We start from the raw sequence: 3232 nt of genomic DNA on the forward strand, positions 1-3232 counted from the left end.
GGAAGGATCTTCCACCTGCCTCCCCACCCACCCACCTGCACCGGGACTCATTCATGCCAGGACTGGAATGTATCAACTCTCCTCTCTCCTTGATTTTTCTCCCAGGAAAAGAGATGGGTCCACTACTCAGAGAGCCCCAGGGGCGAATTTCTTTAGGTCTCTATTGCTCCTTTAAAGCTCCTTGAGCTGTTTGTAAAGGAACAGGTGAACCACAGAAGGAGGTGGTAAAACCTCATTAGAACTTGCAAGTCCCTCCTCCCTAAATAACCTCACCTGTCTGGGAGTGAGGAACAGAACCCACCCTGCATCTCCAGCAATTACCTGAGAGACCAGAACCAGCCCACATTCCCACAACTTAATGAATGAAGAACATGGATATTCTGGAAGAGGGCTGGCCCCAGCCGCAGCACCCAGAATTGTGAGGACCAAAAAGACCTCAGACCCATAAAGTGGGTTCCCCTTCCCTTAATCACCTCCCAGCACTGCAAAGGCCAAAGACTATCCTAGCACATGGTCCCAGCGATGGACACCCCTCTCCCACCCCCACCACCAAGCATTTTCAGCAGCAGTTCCAGACGCTCACCTGTTCTGTTAAATTTTCCTCTTTATTCTCTCCCCACTGGCGTGCAAACAGAACCAGAGCAGTGCTATTCTTAAAAAATAACAAAATGTTTTATACACGTTTCTGTATATACAACTGAACAACATTTTACATGTCCCTTTTGCACAGCAAAAGATATAAACATTCAGCTCACAGTTATGTACAAAAAAATGTCAAAAATACTTCACAACAGTGCAAAAATATTTTACACAGTATCATGGAGTGAGATTTTTTGAGCAGGAGGAAGGTGTGTTTCTAAAGGAAAATTCCTTTTTTAGATATTAGATGTCTTAGCTGTAAACAAAACGCAACTTTCTTTCATACCCCCCCCAAAAAACAGTTATTTGAGGAATTTGGCAGAATTTCAAGGGTCTGAGTCTGAGGTAAACAACTCAAGCTCTCGCACCAGAAAGACTGGGGGCAAGGAGGTGGCATTCAAGTCTCCAACACTGAGAGAGCAAATTTTTTTTTTTTTTTTGTAAATGACATGTCAATGACAGTGCTAGGCCGCTCCCAGTTAGGAGGTGGGGGAGGGAGTTAACCCCTCCTCCTCAGCCCCCAAATGCCCCACAAACAGGAAACTGGCCGGCAGGCACCTCACGCCTTTCGAGACTTGGCTAACTTCAGCGGGCCCTTCCCCCACCCCCACCCCAGCTGACTGCCTCGCTCTCCTTCCTGGCAGGGTTTGCCCCCTCGCACATCTCCCCACATCTCCATGCGCAACCTAAGCCCGCTTCACACAGAGCCAACTGTGTTGAGGGAGAGGGGCAGGGGCAACTCTGGGGCCTCAAGTGTCCCATTTCCCCTTTCCTGGGGGCAGGCGGGGGGGGGGGGTAAGGAGGTTTTCGAGATGACTGATGGGAGTCACGGAGGGGCGCCAGGGGCGCGCGCTGGAGGTTGATGGGCGCTCAGCCCGAGTGGGGCTCATCTGGGCTGGCGCCATCGGCGGGGCCGGACCGGTCCCCGGCGGTGGCAGAGGTGGAGTCCGGGCCCCCGCCTTCGATGGAGCTCTCGCTACCGGTGCTGTCGCCGGACAGCAGGCGCGTCACCCGCAAATCGGCCTGCAGCCTGCGCACATCGTTGCCGAAGCTGAGCTCGCCCAAGTCGTTAATAAGCTGCGACAGCTCGGCCTTCATGTCGGAGGCGCTGCCCAGCAGCAGAGGCGGCGGCCCAGCCCCGGGGCCCAGCGAGACCCCGCCGCCCCCCAGCGCCTCCTCGCGGCCACTCTCCAGCGTGTCCAGCAAGTCCCCGCACTCGAAGTGCATGGCCACCACGAGCGCCCGCTGCGCCTCGGCCTCTTCCTCTGCCGGGTCTCTCTCCCCGGCACGATCCTCCTCCTCCTCCTCCAGGCAGTCCTCGGTGTGCTCGTCTTCCTCTTCCTCCTGCAGCTCCTGCTCCTGCTGTTCGCCGAGCAGGTCTTCGGTGATGGAGCCGAGCTTGGGCGCGCTGCGGCTGCGCTCCACCGGCGGCTTGTAGCAGCACGGTCCGTGCAGGAGCAGCTTGCGCAGCGGCACTAGCGGAATGGTGTGCGCGCCCACCAGCTCCTGCTGCTGGTGACGCGCGTCGTCCCGCCGCTTGAGCCGTTTAAATTCCGCCAGTGCGTTGGCCGACGTCTGGTAGAGCAGCAGGGCCATGGCCTGCGCCTTCTCAGGCTTAGACACCAGCACTGCGTGGCAGCGCAGCATTACCGCCTTGTGCTTGAGCTCGTGCCGGTACACCCAGGCGAAGACCTTGGGCAGCCGCGCGTCCGCCACGCAGTAGGTAACGCGGTGCAGCAGGTAGAGGTGGCCCGGGCGGCGCAGCGCGCGCTCCTCAGCGTGCACCATGCGGATACCCTGCGCACTCACAGTCAGCTTCATCTTGGTGCCCTGACGACCCGCCTCGCTCTTGCTCCAGATCTTGCCCACCGCTAGGTCGGTGCAGCCGTCGCCGCGCGCCTGGATGGTGGTGGCATTGCCCAGGTAGAGCACGGTGTAAGTAGGGTCCTCGCTGGTGATGTGCAGCTTCTTGCGCTTGGAGCGGAACATGCTGCCCACCCGGCTGAGCGCGCCTTCGGGGCACGCCCGCGCCAGCGAGCTGAGCGCCGAGTAGTGCAGGCTCACCGCGTAGCCCTTGGGTTTGGACGCCTGCCGTGGCGGCGCCTCGGCCAGCAGCTCGAACTTGTGCTTCTTCCACGGCAGCATCTCCGGAGGGCGCCCCCGCGCAGCTGGGCGGCGGCAGCGGAGCGCCGGGTGCGAGCCCCGCTGAGCCACCCGCCCCGGCCGGACTCGGCCCGGGCAAGACCGAAAAATAAAACTCCACTGGGAGTGGCCCAGTGGTAGAGAGTGGGGGCAGAGAGTGGGGGAATATAGCGCTCGGGAACCCCGCCGAAGGGGGCAGGGGTAGAATTTTTAGAAGAAAAGAAAATATTTAGCTGCGAGTGGGGGGGGGGGGGGGAAAGCGCACACAGATATACCCTAGCCTGGGCAAGGACGAGGGCCAAGAGTCTTAGGCAAGCAAAATGAGAGAAAGATTGAACGAGAGTGGAGCGGGAAATGTCTTTAGAAAAGAAGAGATGCGCGTGTGCAAATAAATAGAGGGAGCCCCCCAGCAAAAGCAGCTGGGATGGTGCGAGGATATGCAGGAACTCCT

At 58.6% G+C, this 3232-nt stretch overlaps 1 protein-coding gene across 1 annotated transcript; it reads right to left on the reverse strand.

Annotated features, from left to right (window-relative positions):
- Positions 1–584: 584 nt before the first annotated feature.
- Positions 585–3022, reverse strand: FAM43A (family with sequence similarity 43 member A). Its single transcript, XM_058556088.1, has one exon. It carries the CDS (start codon positions 2782–2784, stop codon positions 1510–1512), a length of 1275 nt encoding a protein of 424 aa, XP_058412071.1. The 5' UTR covers positions 2785–3022; the 3' UTR covers positions 585–1509.
- Positions 3023–3232: the final 210 nt, after the last annotated feature.

This window comes from Diceros bicornis, chromosome 15 (genome assembly GCF_020826845.1).
Source record: "Diceros bicornis minor isolate mBicDic1 chromosome 15, mDicBic1.mat.cur, whole genome shotgun sequence".
Taxonomy (NCBI): domain Eukaryota; kingdom Metazoa; phylum Chordata; class Mammalia; order Perissodactyla; family Rhinocerotidae; genus Diceros; species Diceros bicornis.